Genomic DNA, 20207 nt, shown 5'->3' with positions numbered 1-20207 from the left:
CAGTGGGCCATAGTGGGCTGGTGATGTAACTTTCTCAGACACAGTGAAAAAATTATTGACTAAACAAATAAAACAGAAATAAAAATGTATTTAAACTGTATAGTACTAATACAAGCCCTGAAATAATGGCACACAAAGACTGCTGGATCAGTTTTTTGCCACTTGCCTCTAGAAACAAAATAAACTCCACTAAAAGACATTTCAGGTATCCACTCATCAGTGAGTTGTAGAAACATTTCACCATTTGGCAGCATTCTGTTGATAATCTATGTTCACTGATACATGCTGTTTATTGCAGGTTGTTAAATTTCCCAAAAATATATTTTTAAGTTTCGTTCTCCCATCAAGTGTTCTTTAGTGATAAATTGTGGACCTTGAGCCAAAAAAATACACAAATTGTGTCCCTATCTAATTACTCATAGACTGCACTGTATAAATTTGGCTATTTTTCTATCTTCCTTGGTCTTCTCTTAATATTCTTTTGTCAGCTGAAATGACTGGGCATGTTGTCTTTATTGTTTTCCCATGTTTTACAATGTAGAATGTGTATTGTCTGGATTGTTTTCCATCCTTCAGGCTAATAAATTTTGTAGCAGTGTTAAGGCAACTTATCATACAGTCTTGAAGAAGTTCTGCTACTTATTGTCCAACTACCCTGGCTTAGTCCTACTAGACAAAAACCTGGATTGCAAAAAAATCCTGCATGCTATGACCGTTGATTTGCCGCTGCAGCAACCTCTTCATTAGCCTACAGTACAATAGAGGTTTACGCTGCCAGTTTTGTCACAATCAGGTGTTTATCTGTAGTAATTTTATCAGCATTTCAACAAACTTGCATATACTGTTAATGTTTCTACTTCTTTCTCATTTTTAAAATAAATTCTGTAGGTATAAATTAAACTGAAGCAACACTGAAGTACCTAGTTAATGTCTTCCCTCCACTAGAGGTCAGCAAAGACATGCTGATCTTCAAAACCAGAAATATGGACCGTAAAAACATCTTGTCTTGACAGCCTTGCAGAAGCATTAAACTCTGGAATGCTTTTAAACCGAGTGATAGTGTTAATTCTGTCCATGCAGTTAATGAAAAATAATTCCTCCAAGCACGTCGAGCACCGATGTGCCAAACACGATGGATATTATTAACGGAATGCCAGAGGGCATCAGTAAGCGTGTACTGAAAGATGAGGAAATTACAGATTAGGTGAACATGGAGGAGCTCTGCCACACACACACACACACACACACACACACACACACACACACACACACACACACACACACACACACACAGTTGACATGTTTACAGTTTCTTCATACAGAATATCAGTTGCTTTGTTTTTATTTTTGATATGCATATTTCAAATGAATTAGTGATGTTTGAGTGTGAAGTGATTTACATTTTATTTGCTGGACGGCTGAAAGGGAGTCCGAGATACAGCTGCTCAGTTGTTTTTGGCTCTGTATGTATGACTAAATTGTCATTTCCCTAAAGAGTAATGCAGTAAACAACTGTCCTGATATGGGTGTGGCGAGTTGGATAAAGTAAGCAGAAGTGTTATCACGTCAGTGAGTGTCTCAAGCACAAGTATACAGAGCTGCAAAAACAACTTATGTCGGGGGTTCCCTATAGAACTGCAACAGAACTTCTACCACCATAGAAAATGAAGTTTAAGTGCTGTTTTTCTCTTTTTGTATAAATCAGAATGCTAAAGCTCAGCGATAAACTTCAGCATCCTGTGCAATTCAGTGCTGTCACCAATGACGGGTTGAAGTTAAACCTATAAAGTCAATTGAGAACTAAATAAAAAGTCAATTCCTCACAAATATTTGGTTAGCATAGCATTAATAGCATTTGAAGAGACTCAGGAAAGTACAAACACAATTAAAATTGTTCTTAAAAGGGGCAGTTCAGCCAAAACTACATTTTATTATCCCTACATCTGCTGTAAACAAGCATCCTGACCTCTTACAGCTGTTCCTCAGTAGTATTAAAAGGAGGATTTCCTGGTTTAAAGACTAGAAACCCTCCCTTCTGATGAAGGTAGAAGTACATTTTGAAAGACTGTGAGTGCTTTGGGTGGATACTTGGGCTCCATTATTATTATTTTTTTCACTAGCTACATCACTACAAACATTTGTTGATATATTGAGGTTACTGCTAGCTAACACCACATATTTATTAGCTAGTATCAGTGGCTAGCTGTCAGAATTTGTTGAGCACTGTAAGGATTCTCAATGATTGTATGATGTATTTGCATTATGCATGCTGGGTATTGTAGTGAGGGAGCACTAATGGACAAAAACGATGCAAAACTGTGAATTATGTCAAACTGGTGAGGCAGCGAGGCGTGATGCTACATAACATAGCATAATACAGAGCCCTGCTGGTGACATCCCATATAAATAAAAATAATATGTGGTCACGGCTTAGTAAGGCATGGGAACGAGATCCTAATGTGTGGCCATGACTTAGTAAGGCATGGGAATGAGATAATTAAGCCTTGGCCACAGCCTATTAAGGCATAATCTCCTTCCTACAGAGCCCTGCTGGTGACATCCCATATAAATATAAATAATGCATGGCCATGACTTATTAACATGTGGAAACAAGATCCTAATGCCTGGCCACGACTTAGTAAGGCATGGGAATGAGATAATTTAGTCGTGGCCACAACTTAGTAAGGCATGATCTCGTTCCCACGCCTTACAAAGTTGTGGCCATGACTTAATTATCTCATTCCCACGCCTTACTAAGTCATGGCCAGGCATTAGGATCTTGTTCCCATGTCTTACTAAGTTGTGGCCACGACTTATCTTGTTCCTACGTCTTACTAAGTCGTGGCCACGCATTATTTTTATTTATACAGGATGTCAGTGGACCTCCGTACCTTCATTAAGTCATGGTCAAGACACATTTATCTCGTCCCCCCGCCTTACTAAGTCATAACCTCGCATTAGGATCGTGTTCCCACACTTTAATATGGCAGGGCCACGTATTATTTTTTATTAAACAGGATAACAGCATAAACACGTTAAATGTTAACAGTTTTAGGCCAGAGTGCCCCTTTAAGTTCATGTGGCCGTGTAGATGGACCTACAGTGACTCCTGCATTTGGTATGAAAGTCAAGAAGACTAAAAAAACAATCACGCAGTTGTTTTACTTTTCACTGATACACTCCACTGAATACGACCCCGCGGGCTTGGCTGGCTCTTGGCGGTGGGGTGCTCGTGGTTAGTCAGAGTGCCTTCCCGCCTCTACCTGTGAGCTCAGACCTGTGCACGCGCTGATGAAAGCCTGGAGGGGCGCGAGACACCGGAGCTCGGCTGTGACTCTGCCTCCACACTGATGACTGGACGAAAGCCCGAGTTCCCTCAGACCTTCTTTCCAAGCCAGAAAAACGCTCATTTACCGGGACATGAGCCGCGCCGTTTCCTCACACTGTGGTTTCTTTAGTTGTTTACAGTAGTTTTGTTCGCCTCAGAGGAGCTGGAGCGTCTGAGAAGTGAGATGGACTTGTAGTAGCTGCCTCACTGCAGTCTCGTGTTTGGGGAATACTCGCGGTTCTTAAGCTCTGCTATGGCGAAAGCGAGAACGTCTAAGGTCTGTATGATGTCGTCAGAGAGGAGTTTGCGGCGTTTGGCCGGGTACGTGGCTCTGCTGGCTGTGCTGGTGATGAAGGTGGCCGCGGAGCTGCCCGCTGAGCCTGTGAGAACTGGCCGTCTTCAGGTGGACAGCAGCGCGGCCAGCAGAGTGAGGAGACGCGGGAAGCAGGAGGCGCTCAGAGGGTGAGTAGCTTCAGGAGGACGGCCAACTCTGGAGGTCCTCCATTAATACTGAGGACGTGATGATTTCAGTACTTGTCGAAACATCGAGAAGTGAAGGGTTGAAAAGTGTATCGAAATGTAAAACTCAGCCGCCCTTCAACGCCCTTCTGTCTCTTCCAACTGCCATTTTTCCAACTGTCAGCCTCTTTGCATCTGGGCGCGTGTGCTCACACTGCTTTAGCTCATTTGCACTGTTTTATAAGATCACCAGTTTCCACAGAGACATGCTACGTTTTCAGTATCTTGTTTTGAAATAAAGCTAGTATTTTCCTGAGCTGAACCATATATACATTTAGAGCTCTGTGTAATCAGAACATTTTAACACATAAAATATCAGAAAAATCAAGCCAGATATTGAGAACAGTTCTTTTGAAAATATTAGTTCATAATTACACCTCAGCATTAACCACAGTTTATGTACAGATCAGGCTGTTGCTATCCTTCACCTGCTCACCTACTCTGCCCAAAATCCAGCCTAACTATTACTCATACTTGCAGTGGTGTGTGGAAAGTTGAGGATTAAAGGGGAATTCCACCAATTTTTTAAAAGTAATTTTAATAATTTACTGCTTGAGATGTAAACAAATTTATTCAGAGTGTGTTAATGTGAAATGGTTTTGCTGAGAAACTTATTGACTCGGTGGTTTACAATGGTAGTGATAGGAACCAGGGGTCACGATGTCTGCAGTGCAGATTTATCTGTTGTTATTTGCTGTCCAAAATGACCAATGAGTCTACATATGTCCTGATTTTTTATATGTGCTATTGATAGTGGTAATGTTATCAGCATGGTTTTCTTCAGGGGTCATTTTGCCTTACAGTGCCCTGAATCTCTCTCTGCTGTGAATGGAGTTTTAAAAAAATCATTGTTGCACAAAAATTATGTCAAAACTTTTGTAAAATAATGTCTCAGACAGCAGGCAGCATGTTCGAGAAATGTAAAAAAATGGTGTAATTCCCCTTCGGTCTGACATTCACACTTAAAGGTGAATTCCACCCATTTTTCAAAGTTATTTAAGTATGTAAATGTTTAAGACATAAACAAAGTCATTCAGAGTGGTTTGATGTGAAATGCCCTGTTTTTGAGAAACTTCCAGAATGCCACTTCCAAAACTGTTCACAGGAGATGTGATAGGAACCAGACATCCTGTTTATGTCCAAATATATATCTTGTTTGTATGTCCTTTATACAGTCTGTCTTGCATCACCTAAACCACCAGAATTAAATTTTTCTTATAACTGTTTGCAGGAGTGTGCAAAATATTGACGTTTGAGGATTAACGTGGCCCTCAAAGTGACATATAATCTAATTATAATAATCTAAAATAATATATCCTTAATAAAGTGTTAATAGAAAGTAGGCTGTAAGCTATATAAGCTGTACCTCATGTTCCATGTGTATTTATTAAATGCCTTTTATGCGTGTCATTCTTCTGTCATGAGATACCGTCTGTGTGCCTCATTTTAGCGTTTATTTTGCATACATATGTATCACAAATTCAGTATGTGGTGGTAGGTGTAAGGGAAATCTCCAAACCTAACAGAGATTTTACCCCACATTGTCTCACCCTGGAGTAAGTGATGGCCGTTGTTTTTTCCTCTTATGGAAATGACACAGCTGTGAAGAAGTTTGACTTGAATCTCGAAAAGGTCATGCTATTCCACTGACCAGAATGCTGGCACATTTGTCTTTACTGTCTTATCTGTTACTGCAGCTATAAATGAACACTGGTTCTTGAGAAGACCACATTTTTTCATAGTTTCACATCCTCTAGTGCTTCAGGCTTTTATTCCTTTACTTTCTGAGATTGTAGATTAATGTAAATTTGTCAGTAGCTACCATTTTTAACATTTTTTTTTTCAACTCTTTACAGTTGTATGGTGAATACCAATAAAACTTCTTGTTGGGTTGGGGGTAGGGGCAATGGGTGCAGTGTTGGAGCCCCCCCGTAGCAGTTATCTACCTGGGTGGCCTGGGTGATGCTTGCCAAATGCTTTAGTTGATCACCAACATGATGTTGACACGCTCCTATCTTCTTTCCAGTTTGTCCATGCCATTTGTCATTCTTAATTTGAAATAATGAAAAAGAAAGATTATCATCAGTGTTCTCACACTTTAAAGGGTCTGTATCCTACATTTGTCTTGTAGTTGAATTCCTAGAGTCAACTAAGATGTATCATGGGCTTTTGAACTGTACACAGATAACATGCAGAGTGGTCTTTAGCCTGGAGGACACAGTGTCCATGATTTCCAAAAAGAATTTAAAACGTCGATTCATCGAACCACAGAACAATTTTCCACTTCCCTTCAGTCCATTTTATGTGAGCTCAGGCCTGGAGAAGGTGGCAGCATTTCTGGATCCTGTTTATATTTGGTTTCTTCTTTGCATTTAAGAGTTTTAACTTGCATTTGTAGATGCAGCGATGAACTGTTTTCACAGACAGTGGTTTTCAGAAGTGTTCCTGAGCCCATGCAGTGATTTCCACTACAGAATCATGTCTGTTTTTAATGCAGTGCCACCTGAGGGCCTGAAGATCATGGCCAGCAAATACTGGTTTTTGGTCTTGTCCCTTACATACAGAGATTTTTCCAGATTTTCTTAATCATTTAATGTTATTATGTACTGTAGATGATGAAAAGCAAAAGTTCTTTGCTGTTTTACATTGCGAAATGTTATTCTTGAATTGTTGCACTATTGGCTCGCACACTCTTTCACAGAGTGGTGAACCCCTCCTCATCTTAACGTCTCTCTGGGATGCTCTTTTTATACCCAATCACGTTTTTATTAGCATTACACAATTTTACCAGCCTTTTTTTGCCCCCGTCCCAACTTTAAATTTAAAATGGGCATACATTTTTCAAAAAACAATAAAATTTGTCAGTTTCAACATTTGATGTGTTGTCTTTGTACTATTTTAAATGAAGTATAGGGTTTAAATGATTTGCACATCATTGCAGTTTGTTTTTATTGACATTTTGAAAAATGGGGTTGTACAATGGAGGATAGGTGGCTTTTATGTTACATGCTTCAGCACTTGATGGCCCCGCTCTTGTGTGGTTTGTGTAGTCTGCTGCTTTGTGGCTAAGCTGCTGTTGTTCTACAATGCTTCCCTTATACAATAATAGCACTTTCAGCTGACCTAGCAGATCTAACAGGTCAGAAATGACATTAGGTGTAGCACACATACTTTTGGCCATTTAGTGTATATAAATACTTTGGTTTTCATTATACACCAAAACAATTCATTCTAAATGTTCTGTTTTTTTCAGCTCAGTGTTCTTATATAGGCTGTATGGAATGTGGAGTGAATGGTATGTTTTGAAACAAACAGAATTTACATATAACATCAAACATTTTAACACTTAAAATCCCTGCCTTTGTGTCCCGGCCATTTAAGGGGTTAATTCTAAAAAAACAAGGAAAGTTTAGTGTTCCCTGCTACGGACGTTTTAGACAAGGAGAACTTGGGGATGTACACAAGTCACCCTGAATAATGCATACAGTAGCCTTTTATCACAGGACAGGTGAAATGTGATTGCGTTCTTTCCAACAACCAATGGTTCAAATGGGAATATGGGAATTTCTATGAATCACTTTAGTAGAAGGCTGAAGCATCATCATAGCTGCTTAAAAGCTGAGTGTGTGACATGTTCCCAAGCAGAGAAGATGAATCAAACTCCAAACTCTGACACTGAGGCACACTGTCAATACTCTTCTACAGGCCGAACGTGTGTGGATCTCGTTTGCATTCCTACTGCTGTCCAGGCTGGAAGACTTTGCCCGGGGGCAACCAGTGTATTGTGCGTAAGTAATGCACCAGATGTTGCAGATGATAAACTGTCTTTCTGCTGAGCTGGTCAGTAGGACATGTGCAACTAGGACACTTTTGCTTGTGTCTCTGCTTTCTGTTTTGTTTCACATAGCAGGCTGATTGCCTCTGGAGTGGTGAACTAAGAGTTGTCATGCCATTTTGTGAAACAGTACATTTTAAAGTCCCCCTAAAGGAACAGGTAAGGGTGGAGCTGATGCATTTTAAGGATAATTGAGCAAGAATCATTTTATTTTACATGTGAAATGAAAAACATATCACAACAAACAAGTCAATGGCATGGCTAAGGCTCATAATTCCCCACTGAGAGCCTATCAGCTTAGGAACTATACATAAGAGTTTTATACAGGTGTTTCTATCAGTAGCTGGATATACACCTGACATTACATATACTATTCTTGGTAATTCTATGTATTCTCTGAGAGTAGGAATTAATTTTTGTGTTAAATGTGTCAACACAAAAAAATTGAGTACTGTGCAAAAGTCAGAGACCACCCTTCAGTTATTTAAATTCCAAAAACATATTTAACAGTAGACATACTGTCTGCTTTTTCAGTATTTTCTGTGTCAGCCATTTACCTTTATTACAGCTTTTCAATAAATTTGCTTGCAGCTTTTCAAAGAAATTACCAGGGATATTTTTCCACACCCCCAAAGTTCAGTTTTAGAAGTTGGTTGTGTTTTCTGCTTCTCACAATCCAAGTAATTACTAACACATTCAGTGAGGTTGAGTTCCAGACTTTTCTTCATAGTAACTTTTTGACAGTCACAGATCCTTTAAGACCCATAACGTTCTTGTCATCTCACAGTAAGGAAGAATGGACAGAGACACAGTGTTTATCTGATGGTGACAGCTTATAGGAGTTTTTATTTGTATTTTCTGGTCCCACTTTATATTAAGTATCTCTAATAACTGTGTACTTACATGTAAACAATATATGCAACAACAATGTAACTACTAATGATTAAGTCAATGTTACAGATGGATTACAGACGTACACCTTATGTAATTACACATGTGTATCAAGTTCAGTTTTGCCTCATGTAATTTCACAAGTGTATCTTAATAGTTGTAACACATTCTCTCTCATGTAATTACACAAGGGTAATAACACAAATGTTATTACATTTGTAATCATACTGAAACAGCAGTTGTTTTCAGACTTTTTTTTCCAGCAGTAAAAGGAAGTATGTAATAACTTATATTAAGACATTACTTACACTCACAATCATCATACTTAAAATCATTACACACATCTGCCAACTTTCCTAAAATTTATAAAATTTTATAATTTATGTTGCTAGTGCTGTAACCAGTTTCAACTTCAAACCATTCTGTAATGTGACAGTACGGCAGATGTCCACTTATCTTAACATGTAACATGTATAACATTAATTAAATGCCTTGCATTACCCCAAAGCAATGTCTTTATTACCACTCCATTATTACTCAGTACCTACATACCAACTACAAAGGAACTGTCCACTTATTTTACAGTGTAACTTTAACACTACACTACAGGAAAGGTCCTGTGTAGTTGTTATAAAGGTACAGCGTAATTACAGAATGGTATTAATCAATGTGATGTGATTAGGTTACCTTGTTTACACACAGTTATGTATATAAATGTAATGTTACGTAAAACATACTTCCTTTTACTGTTGGAAAAGCCTTCTGATCTGTAGTGTATCAAAAAGATACACTTGTGAAATTACATGAGGCAAAACTGAAGTTGATACACATGTGTAATTACATAGGCTGTACTTCTGTAATCCATCTGTAACATTGACTAAATCATCAGTAGTTACATTGTTGTTGTGTATGTTATTCATGTGTAACTACACATTTATTAGCAACACTTAATATAAAGTGGGACCTATTTTCTGCATATCATTTAATAATTTTTTGAACTCTAGGTTTGAAAACTCCTCTTTTTTTCACTTATTTTTCTGTAACATTTCCTCTTCCTGATGCAAGATTATCATATATATATATTCTCCTCAGAAATGTCTCCTAAAAAAAAGGAGTCATTATTAGTTACTGTATTTAATGGCCATTTTGAAATTAAATAAATAAATATGGTCCCTGAATTTTGTGCAGCATCATATGTCAGACACAGCATTTCTTCCAAGGATCAGTCAGTTCACCATACAAAAGTGTAGTCAGTTGTCTAGTTCTTCCCACTCTCCATCTGCTCTCCTCTGAATCAATATTTTTTGAGTAGGTGTTTTTCAGATCTGTTTGAAATTGATTTAGAAACCTGTTCCACATACATACCAGATGGAGTGAACTGGAGGCCAGTGTCTCATGTTGGACTCTCCTTTAGTTAAATCTTTGGTTAAATTGATGACTCTGACATACAGTAGTAACATATTTAGAACTTTAGTGTGTGGCCTTATCCTTCAGCACCAAACATGCATCACTTTGTATTTGTATTGGATCTTAAGAGCTCTTCCAAAAGTTTTACAGTCTAGGTCTTTTGTGAATCTTGCTAAATGGAGACTTTGGATATGATCCACTTAGGCACATACATACGCCTGGGAATTAGATGTTACAGAAAAACTCAGCGAACATAAATCAGTTGTCTAAAGTTGTCTTCTCTTGGCTTAGTGCACAAAAATGCATATGGAAAATGTAGCTCTCCTTCCATTTTCTTTGCTTTTATCCGCTGCTAGGACTTTTTAAATACATTTCTTTGTAAGTTGTTTGGCTTTTATTGGGAGACCTGTTTTCTGTTGTATTCAGAAGATGGCTATCATATTAATATTGTCACTTCCTTTTTCCACTACAGCCATATGCCGTAATAGCTGTGGTGATGGCTTCTGTTCCAGGCCCAACATGTGCACGTGCCCCACTGGCCAAATTGCCCCATCCTGTGCAGCCAAATCCTGTAAGTTTCAGTCAGTAGCTTAAAATTTGAAATGGAAAAAAGGGAGGAAAATCCTGTCTGAGATGTTAAAACACCATTTCTGATTATTTTCTTCTTGAACAGCTTTATGACCTTGACAATAAAAACATTTGCCTGAAAGGTAATCGTGTCGTGCAGGGGTCATAAAGTGCTGTGGAGTTTTAACAGGCTGCAGACAGATTTGTATGGCCATGTTTACAGTGTCTGTCTTTCTTTCTGTGCTGCAGCCCAGCAGTGTAGCATCAGGTGTATGAATGGAGGAATGTGTGAGGAGGATCACTGCTTGTGTCAGAAGGGCTACACAGGAACCTACTGTGGGCAGCGTGAGTACATAAAAAATGAACCAGAGAGGTTTTTTGGCTTGCAAATTTCATGATATGTTAAGGCGACAGTCCAACAAGTCCATATATCGTCACTGTTTAAACAAAACCATGTATGTCAGTGTTTGTCACTTTCTTTTCTTTGTTTGTTTTACATAAATTGAAAATACCAGCTGCTTTTTACACCATGTCAAAGTTTTATGACATAAAGACCAACAGAAACGGTCTGAAATGACATAGATTACAGTTTGTTACATTACCTTACATTGAAAGCTGTGAATGTTTTTTTACCTTCTATTGGAAAGTACTTTTTGGGAATATGGAAAGTACTTTTTTGGGAATATGAGGTAAATCCTTAAACAGAGAAATCACTGTAACTAGATAATAATAATTGCACTGTATTATTTAATAACCATATATAAAACTTCTTTTTAATGTTCCCATTAAAACGTCTTAAAGTATCGTCTGTTGCCTAGCTTATTGTATTTCGATCTATACTTCACAGGTTTTTATTGAATAAAAGCAGCAAATATTAATATTACAAGTGATTCCAAACTTTAAAGCACAATTGTAAGTTCATAATTTATTCTATTTTGAAGGCTACCTATTTAGGGACTTCATTACACATGCATAAATGGTGAATAACATGTTTGATAAGCAATGCATAAGTATTTATGAACAGCTTATGTCAGTATTCTCAATATGGCATAAGCTGTTTCTCTTAAATACTTACTTCTTCTTTTTATTTGATTGTTTGTTGCACTTTTTACTCCATGAGGTTCATTTTAGCATATTCCATCACTTTTCCATCCACTTTGACTAATGGTTTAGCAAAAGTGTCATTATAGTGTTATTAATTATAAGTTGTCATATACGTTATTATAGAGCTATTAATTATAGAAGTTGTTACTTTATCTTTAGGGCATCAAAATCATTTGTACAACCACAGAACATGGCACTGTTGTCTTATGCATACCAGCATGAGCATTTGTTTTATTTAATTTTCATTTTCAGCATTTGTTGTGAAATCTCTATATAGGTAGCGTTAAAATAAAGTGCCACAGATTTATTTGTGCACATAATGTGCTGAACGTCTACTCAGCCATACTAATTGACTCTGTTTGCTTCTTGCTCATTTTAAACAGGCTTGAATCCATGTTTTGATGTCTCGACCTTTACATCAGTATCTCTGTCATGCTGTTGTAATAACACAGTAATAGGTCTTAAGAAATGTTGATTATTGCATTAAAACAGAGCCCTCAAACAGTGCATACATCTAACATTGATATAAATACTTAGTGTTAGTTTATATACATACATATACATTATATATATATATATATAGTTTATGTGAGCACCAAACCCTGCTAAAATATGTGTTTTTTTATATCAAAAGGTTTTAGAGGCTCTAGCTCTGCCATAAATAGCACACCCAGTCTGGAGTTCAGTGCCACCTGTATTCCTGTAATAGTCAAAAACTCCAGGCTTTCAGCAGGTGTAAATTACCCTGAACAGCAACAACTCTTCTCTGAGTGAGTGGGCAGTAGTTATAGTAGTTATAGCTGAAAGGGAGGAAAGGCCAAGGGAACCTGTCTTGCTCCGCTGTCATTCTGCTGGAGAAATATGTGGGAGAGGTCAAGGCTCTGCAGTTTTAAATGTCAAATACTCTGTGTTGAAACCCCTAAATCAGGTGTTTATGGAATTCCCATAGTTTCACACATTAAACTACTCCCTTGGACGTCCTCTCTGTCTGTGGCTCTGTGGCTGAAAGGTGTCTTTTTAAAAGATGAATGGTTTGACCTGATTTTTAAGTGAAGTGACAGACTTCATTTGTGACAGCATCAGTGAAACTAACACTGAGATCAAAATCACATATAACACTGATATTTTCTGGCCCAGAGGAATCTAACTCCCCTTAATAATGAGAATGCCAAAAGAAAAGGGAAGGATTTATTGGCTGAGTTGTTTTGTGTGCTTGACTAATCTGAGTCAGTCCTTTTGAAACTGAATAGCCTTTTTTAATGAAAAGGCCTTCGTGTTATGTGCTTTTGAGATAGCTACAATAAGATAGTTGCACTATGTGGCTTAAAGTGTCTGGAGGCGACATCAGCACCTGAACTGTGTGTTGAGCTTCACAAAATGGGTTTCCATGGTCAAGCAGCTGCACAAAAGCCTAATATCAATATATGCACTATCAAGCGTCTGCTGGAGTGTGTAAAGCACGCCACCACTGGACTGTACAGCAGTGGAAAACTGGTCTCTGGAGTGATGAATCACTCCACATGGTTCACTTTCTGGCAGTCTAATGGACAAATCTGGGTTTGGCGGATGCCAGGAGAATGCTGCCTACCAGGATGCATAGTGCTAAAAGTAAAGTTTAGTGGAGGCAACAGTTTTGTGGCAACTTTGTGTGAAGGCCCTTCCCTGTTCCAGCATGACTGTGCTCCTGTGCACAAAGTGAGGTCCATAAAGACATGGTTTGACGTGTTTTTTGTAGAGGAACTCCAGAGGCCTGCACAGAGCCCTCACGTCAACCCAGTTGAACACCCTTGGGATGAGTTAGAGCATCGTTTACAAGCCAAGCCTTCTCGTCCGCCATCAGTGTCTGACCTCACAAATGTTCTCGTGTTTGAACGGGCACAAATTCCTATAGACACACTGTAAAATCTTATGGAAAGCCTTCCAAAAAGAGTAAAAGGAATGGAATGTCCAACAAGCTAATATAGCTGTGATGGTCATATACAAAACATATACTTTTGACCATATAGTGTGTACACATAGCTGGCCAGTGCAATCAGTGTCTACTTCTTTGTGCAGCACACTTCTTTGCATTCATCACAAGGTTAAATACACTTTGAAGACTGATTGTTTGACCTGTTAATGTTTCCATTTCCATTGAAGCAGAATACAAATCTTCCATAGAAGTAGTTTTCTATAATGTTTTCTGATGAAATAGAAATGATGCAAACCCTTGGACTGTAGTTGCCCTTTCACCTTAAAAGGTAATTTTATCTTCCTGGGCATTTCCATAGTTCACTGATGTAAACAAATGATGGAATTCTAATCATACTATGGGCTCAATATACAGTTCACAACCACACACAACTCACACAAAAAATACTGTTAAAATAACACTGATCCAGTAACAATATTCAGTATAGGCGGTCCCAAAGTCTATAACTAAGTCTGTAAGTGAAAATGCTTCTTTTTTGCATTCCTTTTTAATTTCAGTCAAAATATTTCATGACAAGTTATGTTATCAGAATAACAATTTAAGTGAAAAGTATTTGTCACAATGAATTTCAGAATTTCTTATTGTTCTGTATGCTTTAATAACAGTGCACTTTCAAGCTGACATGTTGACTTGACTCCACATGTGCAAAATCCTCTGATGAGCAGATCAAATCTACCTTAAAGTCATCTTCATTGAGAAGGATAAGACTCACAAAACCTCTGACCTTTTTGTACAAAGGGCTTAACACAATCATTGTCACAAGGTTGCTTAACCCCCCAATCCCAGGCGTATTATATACTAAGTCTTATTATTCAGTAACTAAATGGACTAAATTGAGTTATTCTTAAGTTATAGAAGTGTATAGTAAAACTTTGGACCCAGTGAGTCCTGGTCTTTTAAGGGGTCAAATTTGAACAGTGACCCAGAAAAAATGCAGGATCTTGAATATTTCTTCATTTTTCTTGTCAAACTGTTGTTTGCTTTTTTATTTTTATTCTAAAAGTTTATTTTGTTTGTTTTCAGGTTTAATTTTAAAAAACACTATTCTTTTTGTGAGATTATATGTTCTCTCTGATGGTTGATTTATACCCATTGAATAACTATACTGTTAACTGTAATTAATCAATTGGTAATTACTATGAACCTACTATGTAAGCAATGCAGCACTATAAAAACCTTTCAGGTAAAATTGAAAGAAGTAGCTTTACTGAGTGACCCTTTAAAGTCTAAAATAATAATTTAAGATTCAGAGGCGGCAGATTGGATCTTGTGAGAGTTTTTCAAACCATGTCATACACCTTTACATATTAACATCACATGCACAAACTCAAAAAGAAGGTCTGGCCTGATTTTTAGGTCTCCAATGCGAAATCAACAGAGTAGATCATTTATGTACATCCTCAGAAGACACATCATTTAAGTTTTGGCTGAGATCTCTTTGAATTCCTTCAATGAACTCACAGTCGTCAGATTCATCCGCTCGTAAGGATCTGATACACAGCCGACTTTACAAAACCACACATTGCGTGCAATTACACATTTAAACCAGAGAGGTCTCCAAATTCCCAAAACTTACGTAGTGCAACTTTAATGAGGGTGCGCAGCTGAAGTGTGGATTGATTTTAAAGTGTTCAGAAAACAAAGAAAGAAATAACATTGAGGACTCTTTTTGTTTGTGTTTCAGCTGTATGTGAGAAGAAGTGTCAGAATGGAGGACGCTGCATTGGGCCAAACCGCTGTGCGTGTGTGTATGGATTCACAGGCCCTCAATGTGAAAGAGGTAAGAGCTCTATATCACTTAATGCTGATCCTCTCACTCTGTGGAATGCACTGTCTAAGACAGAGAGAGAGAGTGAGAGAGTAGTCACGTGGCTGGAGCACTCACTTCTCTCTTCTTTTCCCTGTTTAACCCTCTAAAGCACATGTGCAGAACATAGTTTGATACTTTAAACGAGGGCCTTGTTTATGTTCAGGTGTTTTATTTGAGTACAGATCCTTATTGGTCCAATCATAGATAAGGAAAAAGATCTTTAGGCAGAACAAGTGTGTTGTTTTTAAAGAGGGTAACCTGACTGTCAGTGTTGCATGCAGTTTTAGGTCTGCTAAGGTTGCTGTACATAAAATTACTTTCAAAAGCATTTTATTTTAGTTTCATATGTGGAATACTTCAGTTATTTGTACACATCTTTGGTACTAACTAACGTAATTCATAAAGCTGCTCAGATCAATGCGCAGACTTATGCTGGTCAGTCTACAAAGTTTATTGCAGCTTTTGTTGGTAGTTCAACGTTGTTGTTTTAACAGGTCTTTAGATAAGTGAAAACTGGATGTTTACATTATCTGCCTTGTTACCAACTGCAAAATGAGATTACTGTGTTGTTGAGTGCAAAAAAACATCCACCTTTTTTGAACAAAACCATTAACAAGGTAAACTTGGTCAAATTAATTTTGTTGATTTTGTGAAAATAAGTACACATCCCATGCAGAGAACATGTTATTCTGCACATTTTACTGTTTAATTGCTTATTTCAACATATTTGAATGTTGGCATATTGGCATTTTGGTCATTTTTTCTATATGGTAAAAAAAAATAAATTCGCAAATAAATAAAAATAAATAGCAAATAAATTGAAATTGTGCACTAAAGTAAGCAGAAAAATGCCATGTTTAAGTTTGTTCCTTGTAAATATGTTAGTGTTAATGTTTCAAATCAACAAAGTCTGATGTTCGAGAGCTCAGACGTGTTTTTCCCATAAGCTGTTTTATCTGAAGTCTGAAACCTGATGCTGTGTTGTCAGGCTGTCTAACATAGGCAGCTTTTTTTACAGACATGTCTGCCTTCAGCACCAAGTCTGTTCAGCTAGAGCAGCCCCACAGCTGCGTTTCTAGAACAAATTCATCTATTTTAGGTGCAAAAATATGGTATTTATGTAGGACATCATATCAAAATTCAGCATCATTTCACTCAGCTGGTGATCATCTGTAAAACATAGTTTTATTATAGGACATATTTAAAGAGAATTAAGCGAACTGAAAATGTTCACCAGGTCACTCATCTTTAATACACACACACATACACGCACACGCACACACACACACACACACACACACACACACACACACAGGATTATTGTTGAAGTGTTGAGTTAGATGTTTCATGGATGTTGTCACTTCCTCAGCAGTAACGTGTCAAGTCTGCTAGTGAAAGTTATATTTGTATTCATCTGTCCTGTGTGTGTCTGTGTGTGTGTGTGTCCGTGTGTGTGTCCGTGTGTATCTCTGGGAAGGACATCAGAGGTATGGGGTGAGTGGGAGCAGATGTGGGTGAACTGAGCAGTGTTGAATTTTACAGTGCTGGGTGATAGTGGGAAAAACAGAATGCTGTATTTTTTCTGGGCTGCATAAAAGTGTTTTAGACAGGTGAAGCACTGTCTAAAACAGGTGAATCACTGTCCAAACTTCTGTAAACTGTTTTCTGTCAACAGGTGCTTTTCCAGATGCTTTTAAAACTACCTTGGTGAAGCCTCTAGTGAAAAAGAGTAGTTTGGATCCTTCCATACCAAATCATTTTAGACCAATTTCAAGTCTTTCTGAGTACTGGGTAGGCCTTCCAGGCTGTCTAAGTGCTGTCTAATGCAGGTGAATCGATTTCTGATACAGCTGAATCACTGTTTAATACAGGTGAATTGCTGACTAATACAGGAGAATTACTGTCTAATGCAGGTGAAGTGCTATCTGACACAAGGGAATCACTGTCTAATGCAGGTGAAGTGCTGTCTGATACTGAGTTAGCGCTGTCTAATACAGGTGTGTCACTGTCTAATGCAGGTGAAGTGCTGTCTGATACTGATTAAGCGCTGTCTAATGCAGGTGAAACACTGTGTACTGCAGGTGAGTCACAGTCTGATACAGGTGAATCACTTTCTCATAGAGGTGAAGCATTGTCTAATGTCGGTTGAAGTGCTATCTTATGCAGATGCATCACTGTGTAATGCAAGTGAATCACTGTCTGATACAGGTGAATCACTGTCTGATACAGATTAAGCACTGTCTCATACAGGTGAAGCACTGTCTAATTCAGGTGAAATGCTGTCTAATGCAGGTGAAGCACTGTCTTAGGCAAATGAAGCAGTGTCTGATATGGGTGAAGCGCCATCTGATACAGCTGAAGTGCTGTCTGATACAGGTGAATCACTGTCTGAAACAGGTGAAGCACTGTTTAATGCAGGTGAAATGTTGTGTAATGCAGGTGTATCACTGTCTAATACAGGTTAATCACTGTCTGATACAGGTGTATAACTGTCTGATACAGGTGAAGCACTGTCTAATGCAGGTGAGATGCTGTCTAATGCATGTAAAGTGCTGTCTAATGCAGGTAAGGTGCTGTGTAATGCAGGTGAAGCGCTGTCTAAGGCAAGTGAAGCACTGTCTGATACGGGTGAAGCACTGTCTGATACAGGTGAAGTGCTGCCTGATACAGGTGAAGTCCTGTCCAACATCCCACCATGGAAAACCCTGTTAGCATTTGTAACAGGCTTTATCTGTTTTGTCCAGACAGGTACATGAGCTCATATGTGAAGTCTATCTCTTTTACCTGTCTGACCCCCTTTTAAAGAAAAGCATCTTTGGCTGACAGGTTTAGAGGAAGGGGAATAGGATACTTTTAAAGTTGGTTAGGTCTTATGAACACTTCCAATGTCTGTCATCAAAGGCCCTGTAATCAAAGTAGCTGGAATGCTTTTCAAGTCACACACTGATTGGAACACCAGACTTGTGACCTCTGCCAGTTTTGCTGTTGACCACTTGACAGCGAGCAAGAAAGTTTGTGAAACAAAAGAGAAACTGTATGGGGAGAGAGAGAAGAAGAGAGAGTGGACAGGAACAGTTGATATAACAGCTTTGTACCATAAAGAGTCACCCTTTCAATTTTAGACAGCCTCTTTATCCCTTGAGCAGGCTGTGTTTTTTACTGTGCCTTTAAGACTGACGTACGTAAGCGCCCTCTATGTGACCCCTTCATGAGTGAAATGAGGCACACCATGTTCAAAAAGTGATCCAGGTTGAAGTGTTCGCAACAAACTATTAAGTTCAGACTGAAATCTTCAGGGACACCAGAAAAAATTGGCCACGGTCCTTTTGTATGTCTAGATCCTTTGAAAGTCTGTAGTGATACTTTCGCTTTAGCCAGGATCAACAGAGTGTTTAATCATATTCCCCACATTTTCCACTCCAGTGACTCAACCAGTGACGAAACAGTTACCAGTTTCACAGTAAACCACAATGAAATTTCAGACGGTTAGTATTACCATTTCAGATTTTAATTATCATTAAAACTGTGGTTGATTACAGCACTTTGAAAAACTCAAGTTAAATACTGTCCAGTATCAACCAACGTTAGCAACCGTCTCCCAGGTGCAGGCACAGCATGCAACAAGGGTGTGTTTTGTGTCAGAGTAAACATGGCTGAAGTCAGTGACAGTGCTCCAGAGATTTCTCAGCCTCCTAAGAGGACTGTCTGAAGTGTGGTAGTGTGTTGTTTTTTTAAGAGTGCAGAGGGAAACGTGATTTAGATGACCCTGTCTGCAGAACATACATAAAGAAAATTGCTGCGAAATGGGGCAACACTTCAAATCATGTGATTCAACTTCATGACCTCCACCTCCGCTTTATAGTGAAAATGTTCTGATGAATTGTTGGTATAGTGTAGTTGGTAATACCTCTGCCTTCTATGCTGTAGACTGAGGTTCAGCCCCCCCCGCCTGGACAAGCACCCTACGCTATACTGATAAGAGTCCTTGGGCAAGACTCCTAACACTACCTTCACCTACCTGTGTAAAAATGATCAAATTGTAAGTCACTCTGGTTAAAATGTCTTAACACCTCAGATATTTACAGGTAACTGCATACATAAAACTCCAGTTGGGATATTTTAATAACGTAAATAAACCTCATATGGCCACATGGTACCACGTTTAATGTTATGACACATTTGAAATGGTTTTCATATGTTTACATAAGGTATTGGCTATATTATTATTTTAATGGTTATGCAAACAAACTGCATAGTGCTGCTAATTTTATTTTTAGTTTTCAGTATAAATTTTAATAAAATGATTTCAGTTTGTGTATCTGTAGTTTTTGAACGGTGCATTTTAACAATACCACAATAACACTGATAACCTTCATAATTTTGGTCACTATAATCGTGATATTAAGTTTTCATATCGTTTCATCTCTATGCTCCACAGACCACTCTGCAGTCACAACACCCCACATCAATTCAGTGTAAGTGGGCAGTCTAAACCTGTAGACTGAATGGTCATATGTAAATGTGTTCATGGTTGTGACATCATAACGATGATGAACTTAAACACATACTGTTTTCGGAGCATATGCAGATTTTATAGTTAAAACAATTTATATTCGCAAACTCTTGGACATACCGCTACATAGCTGACTTACTACATTATTGATTTGGAAATGCTAATTTAGCTTGTTTGGAAGAAGCAGAGAGAGCTTTGTTAATCTTGATTTCAAGCACTTTATAACAAGACTGATTCTGGCATGATATAGTGTGGCATGGT

At 38.2% G+C, this 20207-nt stretch overlaps 1 protein-coding gene across 1 annotated transcript in view; it reads left to right on the top strand.

Annotated features, from left to right (window-relative positions):
* Window positions 1-3235: 3235 nt before the first annotated feature.
* Window positions 3236-20207, top strand: part of LOC118824277 (fibrillin-2-like) — a 107480-nt gene continuing 90508 nt past the window's right edge. Inside the window, exons 1-5 of the mRNA XM_036594304.1 lie at window positions 3236-3790; window positions 7553-7635; window positions 10453-10551; window positions 10797-10892; window positions 15308-15403. Of these exons, the coding sequence (XP_036450197.1) occupies window positions 3582-3790; window positions 7553-7635; window positions 10453-10551; window positions 10797-10892; window positions 15308-15403 (583 nt within the window). The 5' untranslated portion in view covers window positions 3236-3581. The remainder of the gene's footprint in view (window positions 3791-7552; window positions 7636-10452; window positions 10552-10796; window positions 10893-15307; window positions 15404-20207) is intronic.

This window comes from Colossoma macropomum, unplaced genomic scaffold, assembly GCF_904425465.1.
Source record: "Colossoma macropomum unplaced genomic scaffold, Colossoma_macropomum, whole genome shotgun sequence".
In the NCBI taxonomy this organism is placed as follows: domain Eukaryota; kingdom Metazoa; phylum Chordata; class Actinopteri; order Characiformes; family Serrasalmidae; genus Colossoma; species Colossoma macropomum.
The sequence above is the reverse complement of the archived record's forward strand: the minus strand, read 5'-3'. Positions and strand labels throughout refer to the sequence as shown.